The sequence below is a fragment of the Muscardinus avellanarius genome, assembly GCF_963383645.1.
Source record: "Muscardinus avellanarius genome assembly, chromosome: 15".
Lineage (NCBI taxonomy): Eukaryota > Metazoa > Chordata > Mammalia > Rodentia > Gliridae > Muscardinus > Muscardinus avellanarius.
In genome coordinates, this window is record NC_137801.1 from 22,113,826 (window position 1) to 22,138,063 (window position 24,238).

At 40.7% G+C, this 24,238-nt stretch overlaps 2 protein-coding genes across 3 annotated transcripts in view; one reads left to right on the forward strand and one right to left on the reverse strand.

Moving 5' to 3' along the window:
- The window catches only part of RBKS (ribokinase), a gene marked incomplete at both ends in the record, with an annotated part of 99,392 nt that extends 83,577 nt beyond the window's left edge, over nucleotides 1–15,815 (reverse strand). For both annotated transcript variants that reach the window (XM_080711607.1, XM_080711606.1), the window contains one exon: nucleotides 15,727–15,815. In XM_080711607.1, the coding sequence (XP_080567733.1) occupies nucleotides 15,727–15,815 (89 nt within the window). The remainder of the gene's footprint in view (nucleotides 1–15,726) is intronic.
- Nucleotides 15,816–20,446: 4,631 nt separating this feature from the next.
- Nucleotides 20,447–24,238, forward strand: part of BABAM2 (BRISC and BRCA1 A complex member 2) — a gene marked incomplete at both ends in the record, with an annotated part of 453,631 nt that continues 449,839 nt past the window's right edge. Inside the window, one exon of the mRNA XM_080711179.1 lies at nucleotides 20,447–20,574. Coding sequence (XP_080567305.1) covers nucleotides 20,447–20,574 — 128 coding nt within the window. The remainder of the gene's footprint in view (nucleotides 20,575–24,238) is intronic.

The following is a 24,238-nucleotide window of genomic DNA, read 5'->3' on the forward strand; positions in this document are numbered from 1 at the left end:
GATTGTAAGCGTGCACCACCATGCCTGGCCAGAAGTAAATACTTTTGAGTGAATGGTTTATAGGTTTAAAGAAAATTATATAGAGAGCTGGAAAGACAGATACCTTTGTAAAGGTGCCTAAACTAAATGATATAATGGGGTAAAAGCAGGGAAAAAGCTATGTCTGCCCAAGGAGAAAGGTAAGCCAGTTAATACATTTCCAGAAGTTATGTCATGGGAGCCTGTACAATCTTAGCCCCCAAATAATGGTCAGAATCATGGAGACAAAGAGGGCACCTCAGTTTCATTCTTCCAATATGGCACAGATGACTGAGTATACAAGATGATGGGAGAGGTAGATAATTTAAAATATTAGAGATGTGTTTACAAATAAAAGCTGGGAATGGTGGTGTATGCCTATAATCCCAGTATTTGGGAGGCAGAGACAGGAGGATTTTAGGTTCAAGGCCAGGCTCAGCAGTTTAGTGAGCCTTTTAGCAACGTAGTGAGACCCTATTTCAAAATAAACAACAACAACAACAACAACAACAACAACAACAACAAAACAATAACGAGCTGGATAAATGAATAAAAATAAATAAATAAATACTACCTAATGTCAACAGATCTTTTTGGCTAAGCAAGAGGAGGGGTCAAACAACTTCAGGATGGCAAAAGGCATGTGTGAGTGCACTGGAAAGTGGAAAGTCAGGATGCAGAAAAATACAGCAGGAAGGGGGAGGTGAAAAAAAGATATTTGTCAAAGTTCCTGATGATTAACTTAAATTCATTGAAGACCAGAAAAGTATGAATTTATGTAACAATAAAAACGACAGTAACCAATAACTACAGAACTAATGTTTTCTTTTCTATTTTGCCAATTAATTATAGTAAATTTTAAATTCCAAATGACTTCTGTCACCACATTATAATTATCTGGGCTACATTTTCCTGCCATCTGCTGGTATAGTTTAAAGAAATAAAAATGGATTTTAATTTTATCCTAACCAAAATATAATTAGAAGGATAAATCAGCATAGGAAAAAATAATGTATTCTGGAATTATTAAATTTTAATTTATCTACTATTTCTGGTTTTTTTGGTGATCACAACTCTTCTATGTTCCCATCATTATGAATAATCAAGAGCTGATTATATTTGAGCTTAACAAAACATTTTGTAAGATAGGTCAGCATAAGCATTATCATCTCTGTTTTAAAAAGTGAAAAAGTAAGAATTTTAAAAAGTACTAGCTTATCAAAAATCACATAGCTGTTAAGGAAGTTGAACTTGAATCCTAATTCAGGTCTTCTTTTTTTTTTTTGGTGGTACTTGGGGTGGAACCCAGGGGCTTTCTACTTCTACTTCTGGGCTATACTCCCAGACCTATTTTATACTTTATTTGGAAACAGGGTCTCACTAAGTTGCTGAGAGCCTCACTAAGTAGCTGAGGCTGGCTTCGAACCTGTGCGATCCTCCTGTCTCAGCCTCCCAAGTGCTATGATTATGAGCGTGCGCCACCACGCCCGGAATCTAATTCAGGTCTTCTAAATCCATTGGTCTTTAAATTACACTGTGTCTTTTTCTTTGGAAATTAGCATTCTCTCAATTTTGGCTATAATAGCAGATACTCAGTACCTATAACAGACAAATATTTATTTACATAGCATTTATAAAACAGCATTTTTATTTATTTATTTTTCTTTTTTTGGTGGTGCTGGGGTTCCTGGAAGCCCTTCTACCTCCGGGCTACACTCCCAGACCTATTTTTTTATATTTTGAAACAGGGTCTCGTAAGCCAGCGCGGCTGGCTTCGAACCTGCGCGATCCTCCTGTCTCCACCTCCCAAGCGCGGGGATTACAAGCGTGCGCCACCACGCCCGGCCCTAAAACAGCATTTTAAAAAACAAATTCTTAGCTGGGCATGGTGGCACACACCTGTAATCCTAGTACTTGGGAAGCGGAGACAGGAGGGTCTCAAGTTTGAGGCGACCTCAGCAAGACCCTCAACAACTTAGTGAGCCCCTGTTTCAAAATAAAAAATAAAAAGGGCTGAGAACATAACTTGGAGATAAAATGCTTCCAGGTTCAATCGTCCAACAACAACAACAACAACAACAACAACAACAACAACAACATCAACAACAACAGCAGATTCTATACTAAAATCACTTCTCATTCATTCCATCTCACAACTTCTTTGACTATAGCACTAAGTGATGCTACAAGAAAACAGTGGTACCTTCTGTAACAATATCGTAATAGTGTTCATTTCTAAAATCTAACTGTATTTAAAATTTCTTTTTCAATCCCCTATCCCTGAAAGTTCTCCCTTGCTTCTTAGCCAGGCGAAACCATTCACATCTCTTACAATTCAGTTCGTGCTTCACCTCCTCCAAGCATCTAAATGTAGCAGGATGGGCTGGGTTCCCTGCCCTACTAATCTCTGAAAGTTCCTTTCCTGGCGTATGTCACATTCACTTTTATATCACAATGGCCTAAGACAGTGCCTATGCACACCATTAATCAGGAAAATTTGCTGAAATGATTAATACATCAATTGTAGCTGATACTATTTCTTGAATGCATATCATATACTAAATACTGTGGTAAACACTTTATGAGCTCCAACTCACTGAATCATTACACTAACTCCAGGAAAAGTTATTCTTTTTTTCATTTCATTTCACAAATAAAGAGAATTAGAATAGGGAGATTAAAAAAAAATACCCACATTCACCCAGTAGAAGATGGCAGAACTAGTCTTCAAACCAAGGTCGGTCTGACACCAAAACCTACTGTAAGGTATTATTCACAAATGCAAAGAAGTTAACTCAGAGCCGGGCGTGATGACACCGGCCTGTAATCCCAGTTTTTTAGAGACTGAGACAGGGGGATCATAGGTTCGAGGATAGCTTCAGCAACATAGCGAGGCTCTCTGCAACTTAGTGAGACCCTGTTTCAAAATTTAAAAGATAAAATAGGGCTGGGGATGTAACTAAGAGGTAGAATGCCCCTCAGTTCTATAGCACACAGTGAATGTCCCTACACACACACACACACACACACACACACACACACACACACACACAAGATAGATGTTATTCATAAATATACCCAAGGCTCTTTGGGCCTGTTTATATTTCAGGTTTTTATATTTATAAAAAATAAATAGGGGAGTGGTGAGTTGGTCCAGGCCACCCTCCCCCCTCATGCCATTTTGGCATGGGCTGTAACTATTTTCTGTATTTCTATTTTCTGTATTTCTATCTTTTTAATAAACTTCTTTAAATCTTCAAAAAAATAAATATGTAATTTCTAGCAGTTAAACTTATGAAGAACCTAGATGCTGAGATAGAAAGGTCAAATAATGCTGTTCCTTTCAGAAGGAATCAAATTAGTGGACAGAATGTTCTCAAATATAACATTTTCTTTTTCAACTCTTGGGGCACACTGCTTTTTGTATAAAATACAATGTAATAGAAGAGAGCATGCAATTTGTCATGAAATATGAATATAGTTAAATTTAATTGCCTATGGTATTCCACAAAAAGCATCATGACTCTTGTGTTCTACAACCTTAATGAGTTTGAAAAACAGTGTTCTACAGAGAAGTTTATGTAAAATGATGGATTTGGAATGAATTCAAATACATCAGAACTCATATTTAAATGGATTACATTCTCCAGTGAAAAGGCAAAAATTCTATTTATAAAAAATAAAAACAGCCGCTGGGCGTGGTGGCTCACGCTTGTAATCCCTGCTCTTGGGAGGCGGAGACAGGAGGATCGCGCTGGTTCAGAGTCAGCCTCGCTGGCTTAAGAGACCCTGTTTCCAAATAAAAAAATACAAAATAGGTCTGGGAGTGTAGCCCGGAGGTAGAAGGGCTTCCAAGAACCCCAGTGCCACCAAAATAAATAAATAAATAAATAAATAAATAAATAAATAAATACAGTTAAGCATGGTAGTGCATGCTCATAATCCCAGTACTTGGGAGGCTGAGACAGGAGGATCATGAAGGTTCGAAGCCAGTCTCATCTACTTAGTGAGGCTCTCAGCTGCTTGGTGAGACCCTGTTTCAAAATAAAATATAAAATAGGTTTGGGGGTATATCCCAGAGGTAGAAAGTCCCTGGGTTCCATCCCCAGTACTACACACACACACACACACAAAATAAAATAAAAAACAAGCCTGGCATCATGGCGCATGCCTGTAATCCCAGTACTTCAGAAGCAAATACAGGAGGATCACAGGAGGCCAGCCTTAGAAATTTAGTGAGACCCTGTTTCAAAATAAAAAACAAGATAGTACTGGCTGGGGTTGCTCAGAGGTAGACTGTCTCTGGGTTCAACTTCTAGTACCAAAATACTATTATTAAATAAAAACAAACCAACCAAATCCGGGTGTTATGGTACTCACTTGTAATCCCCGTACATGGGAGGCTGAGACAGGAGAATCACAGGTTCGTGGCCAGCCTCAGCTACTTAGTGAGGCCCTCTGCCACTTAGTGAGACCCTGTTTCAAATAAATAGGGCTAGAGGCATAGCTTGGAGGTAGAATGCCACTAGGTTCAATCCCCAATACTGCCAAATAAACGAACAAACACAAACAAATAAACAAAAGATTAATATCCAGCTATGTGCTATTTATAAGAGACATATATAGCCGGGCATGGTTGTGCACGCTTGTAATCCCCGCGCTTGGGAGGCTGAGACAGGAGGATCGCGCAGGTTCGAAGCCAGCCTCAGCTACTTAATGAGGCTCACAGCAACTTAGCGAGACTCTGTTTCCAAATAAAATATAAAATAGGTCTGGGAGTATAGCCTGGAGGTAGAAAGCCTCTGGGTTCCACCCCCAGTACCACCAAAAAAAAAAAAAAAAAAAAAAAAAAAAAGAGAGAGAGAGAGAGACATATATATGGAGTAAAGTAAAAAAGGTAGAAAAAGATATGCCCTGCAAATACCAATGAAAACAACCCCGGAGAGCCTTATCAATAACTGCAAGAAACAAAACAAAACATAAAACCCACTAACAACAAAGGGCTTAAAGCAAAATCAGGTTAAATTCAGCAGGAAAAGGTAACAATTTCAGACTGAATATAACTATTAAAATAGCGTGTGTGTGTGTGTGTGTGTGTGTGTGTTGTGTGTGTGTGTGTGTGTGTGTGTGTGTGTATGTGTCTATGATAAGAAATAGACAAATCTTCCATATTAAGGTAGGTGATATTTAACATAATTCCTTAAATAATCACCAGATCAAGCAGACAGAAAATCAGGCTGGCCTAATGAAAGAATGTACAACATGGCAGCTTAACCCCCTTCAAACAGGAGGCATGGTAAGAAGCAAGCAGCAGCCGTGGTGGAAGGTGGAGCTGAATGAGGGCAGGAGTACCAGGAGGCCAAGAGGCAATCCCAGGCAGGGGTGGAGGGAGCAGGCACTAGCTATCAGGCAAAGTCTTCAAACAGAGAGGGGATTGGGCGTGGGACAGCTGCGTGGAGGGTGGTGGAGTCAAGGTAATGGTGGATCCCTGGAGTAAAATTCAAGATCTTTCGATTTTCCAGGAGCCTTCTGCTCTGTCTGAGACCTGGCTGTACAGCATATTTTGGGCTACCATGAAGAAAAGCACTTATTACTTGGGGTAATTTAAGTGATTTTCTTCTTGTTCCAAGCTGCCAAGCTAAGCACTGTACTACCTGCTTGTAGCTGTCAGAAGGTTAAAGGTCTACTGGAACCAGTCCCCACAAGGACATTCTAGGCAGCTTTTAACCTCGTGCATGCAGGGTAGTATGATTTGAATGTGCCAACCAAAGTTCACGTGTGGGAAACTTAATCTCTGGTGCAACAGTATTGAGAGGCGGGACCTTTAAGATGCGATGAGATCATGAGCAGAGCCAGGACCACGAATTCAGGTTGCTTTCATGGGAGTTAGGTTCATTACTGGGAAGGTGGGTTTGTTATAAAAGGGGATCCAGCTCCTCCTGTATCTTTTCCCCACTTCCCTCTCTTTGGGCCTTCTGCCTCCCACTATTTGGTGGTACAGCAAGGAGATACTCTTGCATCTTGAATTTCCTAGCCTCCAGAACTGTTGAGAAATGTGTTCTATATAAAAACCTATTTTAGGTAATCTGTTATAGCAGCACCAAGTGGACTGAGATACATGGTGTGCAAGCCTTTATTCATTCACCCTACAAATGTTCACCGAGTAGGATACGGTGGTATTTTGAAAGTCTTAACATAAAAAATGCTTAGTTTTGTTAAGTACAGGCGGGATACAAATTTTCTAATTATCCTTGACTATTCTAGATAAGATCTTGTCTCTTTTCTTTATGGTCTTGATATAAAACCAAAGACATAATTGTAATCAAGATAGCCTAATGGACATTAATATTGAGCTTTTAAAAAGATTTTTGGTAGAATATTTGGTTGAAAACTTAGGTAACTAAAAAGTAGATCTGTATTTCTTCAGAATGAGAACTCTTAATCAGATTCCCCCAATATTATTTTTATTATAGTGTATGAACTGAAACTTTTCAAACCAGTGGTAAAATGCAAATGTAAAATATATTAGTAGCCGGGCATGGTGGCAAATGCCTATAGTCCTAGCTACTTGGGAGGAAAGAGGGGGATCACTTGAGCTCCATATCAGACTGGGCAACATAGCAAGATTACATCTCAAAACAAAAACAAAAACAAATTGTAAAGGGAATTTAAGAAACTGTTGTACAAATTACTTGGTGCAATATTACAGAAAAATTGCATTTGAAGTCTTTTTTTCTTTTGACCACAAGGGGAAAAGCCAGTACCTGATGATATGTGATAATATTTGGGAAACAAATCAAAAACCAAACTAAAACCTAACACCCCAAAACAAAAAACCCAAGCCCCAAACCCAAACAAACAAAACCTTCAAGTTTTATTTAAAAAACAAGTCAACCGTATACACACAAAGATAATTTATGGTTGCCTTTTGCAGCTACATGAGAAATGCTTCAAATCAAACTAGTCATATATAAATTGTGAAGGCAGACAAATGTCTAAATGCTTGTAGGAAGATTTTAATTTTTTAATTTTTTTAATTTTAATTTTTTAATTTTATTTTTTTTGTAGGAAGATTTTAAGATCTCAAAGAAGTGCCTTCAATCAGTTGTCCTAAGAACCTTATACAATTCAAAGAAATCTTGTTCTTGAAGATCATATAACAAACCAGTAATTTATCACTATGTAGAAAATATTAAAATGTGATTAAACTTCTATTTGTTGAAGCTAATTTAGTGTAAGTATTGAGGGAATACATCAGCATCGTCTCAGACTCTTTGGGGATACATGCTCCATCTTCAGCATCTACCTCCTTCAGGGAATTTCCCTGTGCTTTCACGGAACCTGAAGGTACTTGCGATATTCTACTACAAAGATCTCTTTTGTGTCTGCCGTCTTCTTTGGACTCTAAGTTCCTCTAGAGTGTTTTACTAATCGCACCATCCCTAGCACCTAGCACATTCCCAGCATTTCAAAGTTATGTGCAAGTCATTGAAATACCAGTGCAAAATTCATCACAAAGCCCATCCTAATTTGTTCTCCCTAGAATAGACAGGAAAAGTCCAGGGCATGGAGAGCTAGCAAAGGAAGGGACTGCTAGACTGCTTAGCAGTAGCACCCATGGGTGCTCTTTCTTTATCATATGAAATTTACTTTTTAATAATTTTTGTGGGTATATTTTAACTGTGCCTGTGTAATTCATTTTTAAACATCCACTTTCATTAAAGGGAGTAAGATTAGCAAATTTGTCATGAGTGATTTCTTTTGATATTAGAAAATACAGTTGACAGGTATATATTTAACAAAATACTAAAAAATGTTCTCATATCAATATTATTATTATTATTATTATTATTATCATTATTATTATTTTGCAGTACTAGGGATGGAATCCAGGGGCATTCTACTTCCGAGCATCCCAAACCCTATTTTTAATTTTGAAACAGGGTCTCACTGAGTTGCAAAGGGCCTCACTAAGTAGCTGATGCTGTCCGCGAACTGTGATCCACCTGTCTCAGCCTCCCAAATGCTGGGATTACAAGCGTGCGCCCACGCCCAGCTGAAAAAAATGTTTGATAACTGATAAATATTCACAACCAACGTAAAAAGCAGAAATATTGAGGGATGATATTATATGCCTTTAATATTAGAAAAATATAATTTTGGACTATCATTCCTTTGACTTTCCTGAAGACATAATTGTAAAAGATTTTTCTGATCTAAATATAACAAGTCAAGAGACTTCTGGTAGACCCAGGTTAGAGACTATTTGTACTATGTCAAACATATCTTTTCTAAGCAGGGATTTTTTTTTTTTAAAGTAATCCAGGGGCTGAGGACTCAGGCAGTTCAAGACAGGAGGATCATAGGCTTACAGCCAGCCTCAGCAACTTAGCAAGACCCTGCTTCAATACAGAAAATAAGAAATGAACTGGGGGTGTAGCTCAGAAATAGCATGCCCCATGTTTCATCCACCTTGGCTCTAAAGGTTTCTAAATTCAGCTATTTCACTGTCCAATTAAGATCTTTTGAGAATTAAGCAATGATTTCCTGATTTGCCAAGGATTAAATTTAGATGCTTAGGTGACCATGAGCCTCATCTCCCCAGTCATCACTTTTAGCTGGTAGCACACAAAAGGATAACATAAGGGTATTAGTTGACATCATGGTCTATTGCCATGGATATATTGTACCACGCTTGTCTCACAGCAAGTTTTAGGGGTACAGAGAGACTGAAAGGCAGGAAATAAATTATGTGAAAAATGTCTCCACTAAATGCTGAAGTGCACTAGGAGTTCAGGCCTTCAATGATCTCATCCTGCCTCATGGCTTCAAACACTATCCACATACTCATGACTCTCGGATTTATACCTCTGCCTCATCCTCATCTCCAAACTGATAAATCAGTCTTCTTGACCTCTTCATGGTCTAATAGGTACTTCACTTCTCCAAATCTAACATGCTCACCCTGAGCTCCTGAGAAAGCCCTCTCCCTACCCAACAGTCCCTATTCACAATCCTCTGCATCTCAGCAAAGACCAACTTTCCTTTCCATATTCAGAGCTTGGAGAAATTCCTGCCAACAGATTCTGTCAACACTATCTTCAAAACAGAAGGTGCTAGCTGGGTGTGGTGGCGCCCGCTTGTAATCCCGGCCGTAGGGAAGCTGAGACGGTAGGATTGCAGGTTTGTTGTCAGCCTCTGCTACTTAGTGAGGTCCTTTGCAACTCAGTGAGACCCTGTTTCAAAATAAATAAAAAATAATAAATAGGGGTGGGGGTGTAGCTAGAGGTAGAATGCCCTAGGTTCCATCCCCAGGACTGCAAAAAAAAAAAAAAAAACCCAAAATAAATAAACAAAAAATGGAAACAAACAATAAAACAGAAGGCGCTTGTTTCTCTCCACTGGAAATGCTGCCAAGCTACTATCATTTCTTGCAGAGATTACGTGATGCGTCTGAGCTTGTCTCCCTGAACTTGCCTTCCCTCCTTTCTACCATGGTCCCCAGAGCGACCCTATCACAATATAAGCCATGTTGTTCCTCTGCTCAAGTCCTCCAATGGCTTTCTGTGCTGTCGCCCTCCCCAGCCCGTCTTCTTCAGCCATCCTGACTCCTTGTTCACTGAGTAGGGCCTTTGCATGTTAATTCCCCCTTGCTGTATAATAACATTCACAAGTTCTGGGGACTGGAATGTGGACATCTTTTGGGATGGGAATGTTATTCTACCTACTATAAAGATTAAGCTGGAAATAAAAACTTAGGAGGCTCATCACTTAGGGAAGCTTTCAATCCAAAGGTTCAAAGGTTCTGCTCCTTCTGCCTGAAGCAGTCTCTCCTCAGGTGTACGCACGGCTTGCTTCCTTTCCTCTGGTCCTTCCCTTCAAAATCCTCCTCAGTGAGCCTTTCTGTGGCCAATGATCTAAACTTGGCCTTCCTACCCTCCTTTCACCTTTCACATTTTTTTTTTCTCTGTAGCATTGAATATAAGCTCCACAGCCAGGAGATCTTTGTGTATCCTTTTTTTTTTTTTTTTTTTTTTTTTTTTTGTGGTACTGAAGATAGAACCCAAGGGCATTCTACCTCCAAGCTATATTCCCAGTCCTATTTTTATTCTTTATTTTTTTGCGGGTCTGGGGATGGAATCCAGGGGCATTTGACCTCTGAGCTACACCCCCTGCCCTATTTTTTATTCTTTATTTTGAAACTGGGTCTCACTGAGTTCCAGAGGGCCTCATTAAGTAGCTGAGGCTGTCCGTGAACTGCAATCCTCCAGTCTCAGCCTCCCAAATGCTGGGATTACAAGCGTGCACCACTACACTTGGCTTCTTGTGTATCCTTTCTATCAAGGGAAATGACTGGCACAAATAAACTCAGTAAAAATTAGTTGAATGGGATGGGCGTGGTGGCGCACGCTTGTAATCCCAGAACTTGGGAGGCTGAGACAGGAGGATCGTGCAGGTTTGAAGCCAGCCTCAGCTACTTAGTGAGGCTCTCAGCAACTTAGTGAGACCCTGTTTCCAAATAAAAATATAAAATAGGTCTGGGAGTATAGCCTAGAGGTAGAAAGCCTCTGGGTTCCATCCCCAATACCACCAAAAAAAAAAAATTAGTTGAATGAATAACTGAGAAAATGGTTGATACATGTCATAAGAAATCAGGACAATCAGTGAAAGCATGATTAACCAAAATCTATGAACCTAACTTTTAATAATGTTCATGTTGTTGGGTTTTCATGAAAAATTGTCTTTGGAGGAACTTTGTCTTTATTTTCTACAAGAATGGTCTTGATTTCTTTGTGATGTGAAATGTTCGAGGCGAGTGTTCAAGAAAGAGGATAGTGATAAATACAGATGGATAATTATTTAATGTCCATTGTGTGCCATGTCAGATGAGCTAATGATTTTTAAAAATTATTACTATGGAGCTTACTATTCATAGCAGACTAAAATTAGAAATGAAAAAAGTTGCTTATTGATTGAATTAGCAGTGCCTGGTATACAGTAATGGTATACAGTATACAGTATACAGTAATGTAATACCTAAGGAAAGTGGGAGGCCATCCACAAGTTTAGTTATTGAAGTAGTTTTATTTCTAACGTGATTTTACAGTAGAGGCATAGTGTCCAGGTTGCTGACTGTTAAAACCAGGAATAAAATAAGGAAGAGCAATGAAGATACTGTCTTTAGACCTGAAAATTTTAAGTTCTTAGTTGTTATTTCTTATCAGATTAGAATGCAGATTAGAAGATTTCAAATGAACTATACATGAAAAGGGAAACATTACTAGCCAGAGTTGGCGACAGAATGATAGAATGGAAAGATAAGGGTTGGAAGACCTGTATTCCAGACTTCTTTATGCCATGACTTGGCTATGTGGTTTGGGGATGAACATTTGAACTCTTAGTAGAATACAAAGATGGACTCATTGGATTCAAAGGTTGCCTGAGCAATGGGTATCATAAGTTTTATTTCAAGCTTAATCTTTGTGGTAGGTAGAATAATACATTCACATCCCAAAAGATGTCCACATTCCAGTCCCTAGAACTTCCAACCATCTCCGGCTTTGAACACAAAGGGGCCACAACCAACCAAGGAATGCAGAGCCTGCAGGAACTGAAAAAGGAAACTGATTCCCCACTAGGCCTTCAGGAAGGAACGCAGCCCTACTGACCTTGATTTCAGCCCTGTGAGACCTGTGTCAGACTTCCATTCTCTGGAAGATTTATGCTGCTTAAGCCATTAACTTTGTTTTGGCAGCAACAGGAAACTAATATAATCATGATCTCCCCCCACCCCCAGTACTGGGGATTGAACCAATGGGCTTTCTATCTCTAAGATCTGAGATATGCCTCAGACCTATTTTAGTTATTTTGAAACAGGTTCTCACTAGTTTGCTGAGGGTCTCACTAAGTTATAAGGTTGGTCTTGAAACTGTGATCCTCCTGTCTCAGCAACTACCCCCTGCCCAAGTACTGAGATTACAGGTGTGCATCACTATGCCCAGCCATGATGGTTATTTGAAAAAAAAATTTTTTTGGTGCTGGGAATTGAACCCAGGGGTGCTCTACCTCTGAGGTATACCTCAGCCCTACTTTTTTTTTCTTTAATTTTGAAGCAGGGTGTCACTAAGTTGCAGAGGGTCTCACTAAATTACTGAAGCTGACCATGAACCTGCAATCCTGTCTCAGTCTCCCAAGTACTGAGATTACAAGCATAAGCCACCACACCCAGCTCATGAAATTTTTTTTTTTTGGGGGGAGTGAGGGTGGAACCCAGGGGTTTTTCTACTTCCAGACTACACTCCCAGACCTATTTTATACTTTATTTGGAAACAGGGTCTCTCTTAAGTTGCTGAGAGCCTCACTAAGTAGCTGAGGCTGGCTTTGAACCTGTGCAATCCACCTGTCTCAGTCTCCCAAGTGCTGGGATTACAAGCATGTGCCATCACGCTTGGCTTCATGATATGCATTTTAACTAGCAAAGTTAGGCTCGTGTTTATCACAAATGCCCAATTAAAAAATCCTTTATTAAAGTATTCTGTAAAGATCTTTATAGCCATAATAGAAGACCATGAAACGTTTGTAGAAAAGCAGTAGGAAATAGTAGAAAGTTTATATGAAAAGATATCTTACAGAGAAATGAATATGGCAAGGGAAGAGAGGTTAGAAAGGTTATCTCAGGAGTTTCTTACTTCTCTGGGAGGTGGTTTACTCATCTATAATCTGAAGGACTGGGATAGATAATCTCTAAACTTTCCTACCTCTAGAATGTTTTTTAAAATGCTGACAAGATATATAGTCCTAATTTTGAAGATGCATAGTGTCCAAAGAATGGACATTGAATTTTTCCTCTTTTATCATGTGGGTAAATCAGCCAACTTAAGGCTTATTGTTGCAAGCATGGCCAAAATTAATAATTTTTGTGTTTTGTGTTGGTACTGGGGATTGAACCCAGAGGCATTCTACCTCTAAGCTGTATCCCTAACCCTTTTTATTTTGAAACAGGGTCTTACTAAGTTGTTGAGGTTCTTGACGAATTGTTGAGGCCCATCTTGAACCTATGATCCTTCTGCCCCAGGCTCCTGAGTACTGGCTTACAGGCATGAGCCACCATGCCCCGCAAAACTAAACTAATAACTTTTAAGTAGACTCGTCCCTTTGACTTTGGGTGAGAGGCAAGGAAATGGAGGGGTCTCAGAAGCCGCCCTGTGATCCAAGGGTTTGCATATTTTAAATTTTTTCATACTTATAGGTATGTATCTATTTCAAGCCAGGGAATTATCTTTCTACAAATGTATAGCTGGCAAAAAATAATCTCGACAGAATAAAATGATGCCTTTGATACCACTTCTCCCCCTGTTCTAAAATTTAAAGACTAATCATTTCAAAAAGTACTATAGTTATCTTTAGTTTCTGATGGTCAGGCTTCAAAGAACATTCAGACTTAGTTTGCTAACAAGAAAGTGTCTCTGAATTTGAATGGTGAACGTTTTAATCAGGTAAAGGACAAGGGGAAATTGTATAGCTTTCCTATTCTTCTGCCACTTCCTATATTAAATTACAGCAAAAATTTAGCTAGATGAATTTCCCACGGAATGAGTTTAAATGTCTGAAGGTTTTTTCCTCTATGTAAGTAAATGAACTCTCTTTCTCTTTCATTTTTGATGAAACTATTTCTAATGTAAAGCACATGTTCTTTTTAATATAAAATTTGATAAGTAACATTATCAACTACTGTATTGGGCTGTAAGACAGTGAAGCTCTAGATGGTCTGCAAACTACACCTTGCAGGCTGTTTTTGTAGAACTAGGGAGGTAGAAATGACTTCTTAAAATTATTTTTGTGGTACTGGGGATTTAACACGGGTACTTTCTACCTCCAAGCTATACTTCCAGCCCTATTTTATTTTGAAACACTCTCACTAGGTTGCTGAGAGGCTCCCCAAGTTGCTGAGGCTGGCCTGGAACCTGTGATCCTTCTGTCTCAGTGTCCCAAGTACTGGGATTATAGGTGTGCACCACAACACCCGATGGGAATGAGTTTTAGGTTTTTAAAAGGATGTTAAAAAAATATGTGACCTAGCCAGGTGCAGTGACACATGCTTATGATCCCAATATTTGGGTGTCTGAGACAAGAGGGTTGAAGATTTGAGGCTAGCCTCAACAATTTAGTGAGACCTCTATTTTTGAATAAGTTGGGGGTATAGGTTGGAGGTGGAAAGCCTGTAGGTTCAAATCTCAGTATAAAAAAAAAAGGCATTTCACAAATCTGTATGCTCTGTCACCAAAGGAAGGAAGCACATCTATTTTGAAAATGTAGAAGCTCAAATATTTGTGGAAAAATAAAGGCCAGTGGTATTTAATCTTTTGCTATTGCTACATTCTCCTACTCCCTCTCGGGTTTTTGTCCATCACTATGTCTGCTCCTGGCAGTCTCTCTTCTACACTCCATCTAATTTCAGTTTGGAAATTTAATAACACAGTTTATAAACATCTTAAGCAAGTTAACATTAAGTTGATTATGTGAAGACCTGGGATCTGGGTAAAATACAGGTGGTTTCAAGCATGGATTTGGTGACTTGACTGCCCAAGGCCTCTTTGTTTAATTTTGAGTTTTCTATTAGCCTTTGGCAAAACAAGGTTAGGGACAGATGAGGTATTACTGATAATTTTTTTTTTTCCCCCGAGTCTGGGGATGGAATCCAGGCCCAGTTGACCTCCGAGCTACACCTTCCGCTCTATTTTTTAATCTTTATTTTGAAACAGTTGTCTCACTAAGTTGCAGAGGGCCTCACTAAGTAGCTGAGGCTGTCCTCAAACCACAATCCTCTAGTCTCAGCCTCCCAAATGCTGGGATTACAAGTGTGCACCACCACCCCGGCTATAATTTTTAATAATATAAAACTGCACTGTAACCAAATTACTGTTTGCCAACATATTAAGCTGAAACAACTTGAGTGGAAGGATTTTGTTGGGTTATCTGAAAGTTTTCTAAAATGAACATAAATTACTTTTATAACCAGAAGTCGTTTCCATTAAAAAGAGGAGACAAATTAGGAAGATCATCTAAATTCACTGATTTAATTCGACTGTCTTCACTTTGTATAATGATGGAAACATCATTATTTGCTCATAGTTTTAATGGTAATACTGTTTATGGATTTTTGTTTTGATTCACATTGGGTTGTCATAAGGTACAATCCGACTGAAAAATAAGCTGTAAATAAAATGCTGCGGGAATGCCAATAATCAATACCGTGAAAAGCGAATGTCGTTTCGACCCCTGCACAGTTCATTATTTTTCACAGCAACGTTAGACGAATAATACCCGATCCGGATAGGGTTATGGTTGACAAAACACTTTACTTCGTTCAGTCCTCACAACAACCCTGTGAGGTAGGCCTATTCTCCAAGGTAAAAGGACGTGGTCAAAGTCCTGGGGCTGGTATTGGGGAAGGCTCATCGGCCTGGCAAGGAAACGAGGCGCTCCTAGATATACTAGAGCTCTTATTAAACCTGCCCCCTACGTCCTTCCACCGGATCCTTTCCTTTACAAAGTCGAACGCAGCCTTTTCTGCACCAGGAAGGCGGATTGCGGGCCAGGGCCACCTGTGTGTCATACACCACCGCGCCACGGTCGGCCGCCTACGGCCCAGCGCCCGGCACTGCACGGCGCTCAGCCCGCCCGGCTCGCGATCTAGCCCGGACTAACCTGACCAGGTCGGTCATGCAGGAGCCCACCACCACCAGCGCCGCCACCTGCTCCTGCCGCGGCCTCCCGGGCTCCCCGGAAGCCGCCATGGCTAAGCGCCGACCGGGCCGGCGGGACCGCTGACCTTTACCCTTTGCCCGACCCCGTAACCAGGGACGCTGCTCCTCGCCTCCTGACAACGCGGGCCTTCCCCACGCCTCCGCGGGGCGCCCACCGGGATGCCCGAAACCACCCTGCCCACCACCTGCCCTCGGTCCTGCCGGGAGCTGCCTCCCCGCACCGCCTCGCGGGGCAGAGCCCGCCCGCGATGGCGGCAGCCGCGCCCCCGGGCCCCCGCGAGGCCGGCGCGAAGGAGCCGGCGCTTTCCGGCATCGCGGGGACGCCCGCCCCAGCGCCCGCGGGCGCGCGCACGCCGCCGGCTCCGAGGGGGCGGGACGTCCGGGGCGCGCGCACGCATCCGGCCCGCGGTGCGCGCGCAGGTCCTGGCGTCGGTCGGGGGCGCGCTCGGGTAACCTGTACCCCACGTAATCGCCGGTTACCGATCGGACTAAGTTCCAGGTACCTGGACTGGGGCTGGTGCGGGGAGGTTGGATCCCGAGTCGCACAGGTGGCGCAGAGGACCGAGGCGCAAATATGGCCCGAGGGTTCGCCTCCTCTTCCCTCAGAGAAGGCCCCCCGCTCCAGAGACTCCCTGCTCACCCGTGTCACTCCGGTCTTTCTAGAACAATCCCCGCCCCCTAGCCTTCCTCCCCATCTCTCTCTCTTTCTGGTCCACCTCCTGGCCCCTGATTTACGCCTTCAGCACTTATCCCTCCTGCTTTCCGCTTGATGAGGCGGCCAGACAATTTGGAAGAAGGGGGAGTGCCCCTTTTTGATGCTCTCGAGAGTAGGATGGGCATTCTTTGGGTCTGGACCGATTTGTTTTTCCCGATATTTGCCCCCTTGGAGAAATTGCTTCCCCTGTGTGACTTCCCCCGCGCGCTCTATGACGTTGGTATGACGCAGCGGGGGTCCGCCCCTTTCCGTTCCATGACGTCAACGGGGCACGTGTTTCCGTGTTTGTCATCCTAGCCTAATTGAGAGAGCCTGGACAGTGCTTTGGACGTCTTTGATATTCCCTAGGCAGCCCACCAAAAGACCTTATGTGACCTTATTTTGGGGCAGCAGACCTTTGTAAAAATTGCATTTTTGTATTTTCCTTCCTCAGTACGTCAAAAACCAGGAAGTACAAATTGCAGAACCAATATTCAAGAGAGAATGACTGTCAACATTTCTGCCTTTCTCGGATCTGTTATAGTGCTGTCATGTTTAAAAGATACTCTGGGGGAGGGTGACCCCCACCTCCCCGTCTTTGTCCCTGCACCAAAGGGCAGTCATTTTTGCCTCTTCAGAGTGACCTCTGATTTTGGAATTAGGATATTTTTTCCTTTTTCCAAGAGAAATAACACGTCTTTATGATTGAAACATATTAATGCTGCATGAAATCTTGCACTGTTTAAAAAAATAGCATCATGGCTTTTCTGGAAGTAAAGATACTTTCATTCCAAAGTCATGAAGCTTGCTGAATTGGAATGGGTGGTTGTCACCTTTAGTACTACTGTTTGGCTTCCAGAGCAGGATTGTTGCTTTTAGCATTTTACTAATGAATCATTCAGGCCAACTTCAGCAGTAGGTCAGCAGTAGTCTACTTTGTGTTTAGTTGCAAAGCAATCATCTGTTTAATCTCATTACTGTCTTCACCTTTTATAAGATATGTACTAAAAAAAAAAATCACCTTGATGCTTTTCTCTTTAGCGACCAGTGATTAATGTTTATTTGAGAGAAAGGTGGGGTCAATGGGCTTTGAGAGAGATCTGGATTTAAATTCTGATGCTTCTGTTTGCTATGGTTGTGACCTTTGCATAAGTTTTCATCTTGCTGAGCTTCAGCTTTCGTTTCTGTAAAATGGGAACAGCATTCACCAGGGAACTGAGTTGTTGGGGAAAGTGTAGTGTCATTACAGAGAGAGAGATGAGTAATATGGTGCTGATAGTGAATAGATGCTGAGAACGTGTTGGTTCTGTTTCCTTTCTTTGTAGAAATGAGAGGTGAAATAATAGTACTGTGGGGAAAAACATGAAAGAGTAACTTTGTACTATGTGATTCTTTTTCTCCTTCCCCCACCTCCCAGATGAGTATTTCTTTGTTTTGCATGTGATATAGGTAAGCATCCTTTCTAGCCGGGCATGGTGGCACACGCTTGTAATCCCAGTACTTGGGAGGCTAAGGCAGGAAGATTGCAGGTTCACAGCCAGCCTCAGCTACTTAGTGAGACCCTCGGCAACTTAGACCCTGTTTCAAAATAAAGAATAAAAAATAGGGCTGGGGGTGTCGCTCAGAGGTAGATTGCCCCTGGGTTCAATCCCAGTACCTCAAAACAAAACAAAACAAAACAACAAAAACCCCAAACCAAACAACAACAACAAAAAACTTTTCAGGTACTGTGGCATAAGTGGATAGAAATAAAGGTAGAAATGTTGCAGAATAATCCTCAAAATGTCTATAAGGGTTAGTATACTGTTCAGAACTAAATTAGAACAGTTATCCAGATCATCTGCAAGATGGAAATTAAAATACTTGCCTTACTGAGGTTGTGAAGAGCAACCACAATGATGTACATAGAAGCTCTTTTTAAGTGTTATAGTATTATACAAATGCACATACTTTGAATGATTGAAAGTACAGTGCATGAGATGTTTATTCTTGTGATGGCAAAATGGTGGGAAGAGTCATCTGCTAAGGGGTCAGAAGACGAGCTTCTTTTATAGTTGCAGAAAAAATGCTTTGTTAACTAAAGCATACCGTGTAATCTTTTACCATCTCAAAGGTACTTCTGGGTGTTATCACTGCGTAGCGTCACAATGTTAGTTTTTTGAAAGGTCATCACTGCCTTGATTACTATATGCTTAAATTAAAAATGCGCTGTTTTTCACACTTGTTTTAGCAGGGACTTGGTAAATTCTCATGTGGTATAATGTATCACAACTTGAAACAGAATATCAGTTACTTGTAATTGTAACTGGCTGGAAATTAATTTGTTTTTGTTGTGGGATTATTCTTTCAGATTGAGGGAGAAAATTTGAATTGACTTACTCACCTCTGAAAGTAGAGGCTTTCATTTAGAAATCTATTAAGAGGAATGCATGTATTCCCCTCCAGCCCTGTTAGCTTCCAAGTAATTTAGATATGAATTATTGGTTTTACTCTGTATTTTTAAGTGTAAGATTTCATAGTACCCGAAAGACTGAAAGATCTGAATTAGTCCGTGTTGCTTAATATCTGGATAGGTGTTATGTTTTATGATTTAATTGTTAAGTAGATTTTTGCTATAATGATTCCTCATATTTTGTTACATTGATTCCCCTAGCAATTTTTTGAGGGCATATTATAGTTTCCACCCCCAAACTTCTCTAGCTTTGTCCCCTTACTCTTTATAAAATGTTATTCAATGCTCAGTGTATGTTGGGTACTTTTGTTAAACACTAGAAATTTGAGGTGCAGTCCCTGCAGGGAAGAGTTGACAGAAACAGGTATTTATAATATGCTGTGGAGGGAAATATATCAGCAGTAAATAATTTTTAGTAAGTAACAGTTGCATGCAGGTTATTCTTTAGTGCATTGCTATCAATCAAATTCTTACTCCTTTGGGAAGCTGAAGGAGGGTGTCTTAGCTGTGTGTGTGTGTTGGGTGGAAAGATACAGAGTAGGACAGCTTTTTGTGGTTTCTGTTATTTTGAGACAAGGGCTTGCTAAATTGCTCAGGTTGGCCTCAAACTCACAGTCAACCTGCTTCAGCCTCCTGAGGAGCTGGGATTACAGGTGTATGCTACCATGCCTGGCTAGATTGAGAGAGCTTTAGAAGATAGCAGTGTGGAAATCATCTTTGGAAAGAAGGAAAGGATTGTACTTCAGGGAGAATTGTACTTTTTTTCCTAAGCAGCGGTGGTACAGATTCTGTCCTGAGTGGATATACAACAAGGAAATAGATGCTTTCTTCTGGAGGATCATTGGACGAGGCCACTTAAAATGGGAAGTGAATTATTATTATTATTATTATTATTATTATTAGTAGTAGTAGTAGTAGTAGTAGTAGTAATATTTTGCCATATTGGGGATAGAACCTAGGGTCATTCTATTTCCAAGCTATACTCCCAGCCCTAGTTTTTATTCTTTCTTTATTTTGATTTATTTTTTAATTTTTTTTGTGGATCTGGAAATGGAATCCAGGGGTATTTGATCTCAAAGCTACACCCCCTGCCCTACTTTTTATTCTTTATTTTGAAACAGGGTCTCACTAAGTTGCAGAGGGTCTCATTAAGTAGTACCTGAGGCTGTCCGTGAACCACCATCCTCCGGTCTCAGCCTCCCAAATGCTGGGATTAAAAGCATGCGCCACCACGCCCAGCCTGTTATTCTTCCATTTGAAACAGGGTCTCACTGAGTTGCAGAGGGCCTCACTAAGTAGCTGAGGCTGTCCACGAACTGCAATCTTCCTGTCTCAGCCTCCCAAATGCTGGGATTACAAGTGTGCGCCACTGTGCCAGGCTGTAAAGTATTATACAAGGGAAAATTTTCTGAGCTGCACCAGCTTTCAGGAAGCATGTTAAATCTAATTTCTTTGTGAACTCTGATCAACATTTTTTTCTTTTGCTTTCAGCGGTGACTTCCAAGTCTAGTTAAAATGTCCCCAGAAGTAGCCTTGAACCGAATTTCTCCACTTCTGTCCCCGTTCATCTCTAGTGTAGTCCGGAATGGAAAAGTGGGACTGGATGCTACAAACTGTTTGAGGATAACGGACTTGAAGTCTGGGTATGTACCAGAACTAATTCAGTAAATGTACCAGAGCCAATTTAATCTCTACCTAATCATAAGCCTTTCTTACCAGAGTTATAAAAATTGAACACCACAGAAATTTCCTCAAGTCATGATTATCATGTGCTGATTCTGTTGTTTTAAAATTTATGTTTATTTTATTTTGTGGTGCTGGGGACTGAACCCAGAGCCTTCCTTCCACATGTTAGATAAGTACTGCATTTCTTAGCCCCAGCCCCAGCCCCTGGCTCACTTGGTCCGTTTTGTTCTTGACATTTTATGTTTTGTGTTATGAGCCATTGCTTTATGACCAACATGTTCATATCTTTTTTGTGGCTTATCTCTTTGTGAATGGTGTGTCATGTGCCTTTTAGCAAGTGTGTTTTTTATTCATTGGTTTGTTTTCTTCTTTCTTGCAAGCCAGCATACATGATTAGAGTTGGATTTTGAGATTCTGCATCTGACATCATTTGATAATCCCTCTTAATACAAAAATTACAATAAGCAAGCCAAATGAGTCATTCCTCACAATGGGGTTTAAATAGCAAGATCTCACACCTAGACATGTTGCAGTAAGAAAACACATTTTAAGCTGGGCGTGGTGGTTTATGTCTGTAATCCCAGTACTTGGGAGGCTGAGACAGGAGTATTGCAAGTTTGAGTCCAGCCTCAGCAACTTAGTGAGGCTCTCAGAAACTTAGTGAGACCCTGTTTCAAAATATAAAATAAAGCTGGTTTTGGTGATGCATGCCTGTAATCCCAGTTCTTGAAACACTATGACAGGAGGGACACAGGTTTGAGTACAGCTTCAGAAACTTAGTGAGACCCTGTTTCAAAACAGAAAAACAAACAAAAAAGTGCCCCAGGGTTCAATTCTCTAGTATCCCAAAAACCCAACAAGCAAAAAATAAAAAAATAAAAAGGGCTGAGGATGTAGATCGGAAGTAGAATGCCCCTGGGGTCAATCCTCAGTACCAAAAGTATAGCAGCAAGTACTATAGGAAATTAACATTGTTTCAGTATTATTAATTACAGATCTCATTTGAGTTTTGCTCATTTCTTTTTCTTTTTCTTTTGTTTGGTCAAAGGATCCAATCTAGAATATAAATTACATTTAGTTGTCAAGTTAGCCTTCCCAACCTGTAACAATTTCTTTGTCTTCTTTTGTCTTCAATAACTTTGACACTTAAGGAGCTTTGGCTAGATATTTTGTAAAACATCCCTCCACCTGATGATTCCTGATATGATGGTTTGACTTATTATTATGTTTTGCTTATTTACTTGCTTTTTTAAAGCCTGGTTTGTCTATTGTTTTACTTTCCTTAGAGTGCGAAATGCATCCCCCATTTTAACACATCAAATCAGGGCATACATGATGTCCCTAAGTCCTTTTACTGATAACTTTGATCACTTTGTTAAGATTGTGTCAATCAGGCTTTTTTTCCACAAAAAAAGTTTCTGATTGTAGCTTTGTAACTGGTGAGCATCTTGAGGAACAGTGCCTTGCTCTGATCTCGACATACTCTGTCTATGAATTTCAGCAACCTCTGTTTTTTTTCGTTTTTACTTTTGACTGAAAATTGAATCTTGGGCTATTCATCTCTGAGCTACACCCCCAGCCCTTTTTATTTTGTTTTACTTTTTGAAACAGGGTCTTGCTAGGTTGCTGAGAGTCGAACTATTGCCGAGGCTGGTTTTGAACCTGAGATCTTCTAGCTCAACCTCCCAAATAGTGAGATTACAGTGTGCTCCCATGCCGGGCCTACTGTGAGTGATTATCTGCAACTGTCAATACTCTGGTGATGATCTAAAATGATTGTCTTTCTCTCTCAATCCTCACACACTTACAATTTGAATTGTACTATAAGGAAGCACTGTCCCTTTTCTTTTAATTATTTACTTATATGATTACTTGCTATGTCAATATGAATTTTTGGGAAATTATTTCATTAAATGGGTTATAATTCAAGCACGGATGATTTCTGATATGATGGTTTGACTTATTATTATTATTTGCTTATTTATTTGCTTTTTTTTTTGTCCTGGGGATTAAACCCAGGGGCACACTACCACTGAGCTGTACTCCCCCACTCCTTTGTATTTTGAAGCAAGGTCTCATCAAGTTGCTGAGACTGGTTTCAAATGTGTGATCCTCCTGTCTCAGCCTTGCTAGTACTGGAATTACAGGTCTGTGCTAGTGCCTAGCTCAACAAGATTTGACTTTGGGATGGTGTGAAAGCCACATATATCCAGTAGAAACTGTACTCTGACCTTTGGCATTTCCTTAGACTGGCAACAGGTGGTCCTCTCCTCTTTTAAGATTCTGGGTAGCAGCAGGAAGCTCAGTTGCATCCTCTGGCAGTCAGGAGGAGAAACCACTTTCACGCTCTAGTGCACTGCGTTGCTAAGCTATGGCATTCAGTAGGTTAGGTGTATTCAGTGCGTTTTCTTTTTGACCATTTAAATCAGTTTCATCGATTCGTGCTTCCAGTTCTTATTCATTTAAAATAAGGCACATTGAATACATCCTCTTATTGCCCTGTAAATACATGCAGCTCATTCTGTAATCACAAGTAATGACAGTTAGAAGAATGACAACCCAGCCTCAAACTTAGTATTTAACAGTCCAATATAGAGCAATAAACTGACGCAATGCATGAAAGTGCCACATAGGAACACGCAGTGCATCTCTCCACTCAGTACGGGCCATATACCTCATACTCTTTGAAGACATAGTAGGGCTTTTTATATTTAGTGCATTTTCAACTTAGGATATTGTCAATTTTTGCTAGGTTTCTTTTTTTTTTTTGTGGTACTAGGGTGGAACCCAGGGGCTTTTTTTTTTTTTTTTAACCTCTGGGCAACACTCCCAGACCTACTTTATATTTTATTTGGAAACCGAGTCTCACTGAGTTCCTGAGAGCCTCACTAAGTAGCTGAGGCTGGCTTTGAACCTGCGCGATCCTCCTGTCTCAGCCTCCCACGCGCAGGGATTACAAGCGTGTGCCACCACGCCCGGCGTAATTCTTGATAGGTTTCTAAGGATGCAACCCCATGGTCCAGGAACAGCCGTACTCTGATCGTTTATTTTGTTGCTTAGTGGATCCAGCTTTTGTCACTGGGAGCCCTTTCAAGTGGCTCTTGTGACCTTTTGATATAGCCTCAACACTTTTTCTTTTCTTTTTTTTTTTTTTTGGTGGTGCCGGGGGTGGAACCCAGAGGCTTTCTATCTCTGGGCTATACTCCCAGACCTATTTCATATTTTATTTGGAAACAGGGTCTCACTAAGTTGCTGAGAACCTCACTAAGTAGCTGAGGCTGGCTTTGAACCTGCGCGATCCTCCTGTCTCAGCCTCCCAAGCGCGGGGATTACAAGCGTGCACCACCACACCCGGCTCTCAACACTTTTTCATACTAGAAATGTTGCATTCTTGATCGTCTTTTTAGTTTTCCTTATTAGGCTCTTTTGTTTTCTATAAATTCTGCCATATTTTGACTTAGCTGAAGACTTGGATATAAGGATATGAACCTATGTTCTTCAGTAGTAAACTCAAGAAGACTAAGACTCTTCTTTGGAATAGCAGGATACTGGCATTGTCTTCAATTTCATTAATCAGATACTTATCGAACACTTACGATTTGTTAGTCATTTTGCTAGTGT